The following is a 1,763-nucleotide window of genomic DNA, read 5'->3' on the forward strand; positions in this document are numbered from 1 at the left end:
GAGACAATTTGAAGGATTTTTTTTTAATAAACATGAGGTTTATGAGGGGGTCCCTGAAACTTTTTCTCCCCTAAAAGGGGTCCCTGAACCCACAAAGTTTGAGAACCCCTGGCGTAAACAACATGAGAAAATAAAATCTTAACAGATTTTCTCGAAGAGTACATAAACATTAGAGGCTGTGGCCACTCCGACTGTTGGATTTCCAGATTTGAATGTGACATGACAGCTCAGGAATGACAGTGAGGCCTCTGCGTTGGCACAAATGTTACCGCGCCCAGGATGACACATGGCCGTGACTGACACTTTCACATTGCTCGTGTCCATAATGATAGCAGCATAGGCACCCAGAATACAATGAACAGAAGAACGAAGATGCACAGAGTAACTGATAACTACGACTCCACAGCGAGAATCACTTTATTAATGCAGATTTCAAAGATCACTGCAAACTGTCTGACTGTGGATCAGTGGCTGTGGGCAAATATAACCAAACTGCAAGAATGTCAGAAAGTTAAATGTCTGCCACCTGTGATCTTTCACCTCTGTGCTCGCGACCAGTCCGGTCGTCAGTCAGCGTACAGGATGAACCCTGAGAAGGTGCTGTATTTGTTGCTGTTGCCCCCGTGAGCTTTGCCCCCGTCCAGTTTTATAAAAACCTCATCGCCCGCATCCAAATGAAGTATGACACTGTTGCTGGCGTAGTCATAACTCTGGTCCTGGTCTTGGGCGATGGCGCTGGCCTTGACCTGGAGTGTCACACAAAGCCAGCAGGAAGTGAGAATCAAATTTAAACACAGAAGAAAATGTCACTTCTGCAGCTTAAAGTGACAAATAGGAAAACGAGCATAATATAAAGTACTTTTCAGATCTTTTGAAGTGAGGATCTGTGGAAATAGGAACAGTTCATATTCTACTTGAGAGGTCTCCAATCACTGGATCAAGAACCTGTACAAGGTTCTTGGTATTTTATTTAAAAAATATCACTTTTGATAGCGCCATGTTGCTGCAGTCTTGCAAACTTAGCAACTTTGTCATTATTTTGAAAGTATTCAAACTCTTTCACAAAAAAATAAAACTTGCTGAATATATTACATGTTTCTTGAGTGTTACTAAACTTTTGGAGACTTTATTGTGAAAGCATGCATCATTTTTACTGTTCTCAACAAGCAGCAGTCCCTCTTCATAAGCACCCACAGGTGACCCTGTCCTCTGAGCCAAGATGTTCCTCCATCTGTGTCCAAACTACAAATTAGAAATGCGACATTTGCAAATAATACAAATCTTTTTATTCTTAAAACGAATAATGGGAATCGAGATGTTTGAGAGATGACTTTTGTTTTTAAAATTGAGATGTCTGAGAAATTACTTTTGTTTTTATTGTTCTGTTTTCCTCCTGAAATGCAGACACACACGCTCCTCCTTTGCTACTCCACTGAGACCAAAAAGAACAGGCAAAGGTGAAGAGCCATGCAGTTGTTTATGGGGGAAGGTGAGGTGTCACAGTTGTATATAGGGAAGGGGAGGGACCACACAGTTGTTTAGGGGGAAGGGGAGGAGCCACGCAAGTATTTGTAGGGAAAGAGAGGAGCCACACAGTTGTTTATAGGGAAGGGGAGGCACCACACAGTTGTTTATGAGGAAGTGGAGGAGTCACACAGTTGTTTATGGGGAAAGAGGAGGAGCCACACAGTTGTTTATAGGGAAGGAGAGGAGCCACGTAGTGGTTTGTAAGGAAGGGGCGGAGCCATGCAGTTGTTTATGGG

The 1,763-nt window shown here is 42.8% G+C and overlaps 1 protein-coding gene across 1 annotated transcript in view; it reads right to left on the reverse strand.

Annotated features, from left to right (window-relative positions):
- Positions 1 to 516: 516 nt before the first annotated feature.
- Positions 517 to 1,763, reverse strand: part of LOC119423680 (C1q-related factor) — a 9,719-nt gene continuing 8,472 nt past the window's right edge. The window contains exon 2 of the mRNA XM_037691086.1: positions 517 to 746. Coding sequence (XP_037547014.1) covers positions 567 to 746 — 180 coding nt within the window. The 3' untranslated portion in view covers positions 517 to 566. The remainder of the gene's footprint in view (positions 747 to 1,763) is intronic.

The sequence above is a fragment of the Nematolebias whitei genome, chromosome 17 (assembly GCF_014905685.2).
Source record: "Nematolebias whitei isolate Nwh7 chromosome 17, NemWhi1, whole genome shotgun sequence".
NCBI classification, from domain to species: Eukaryota; Metazoa; Chordata; class Actinopteri; order Cyprinodontiformes; family Rivulidae; genus Nematolebias; species Nematolebias whitei.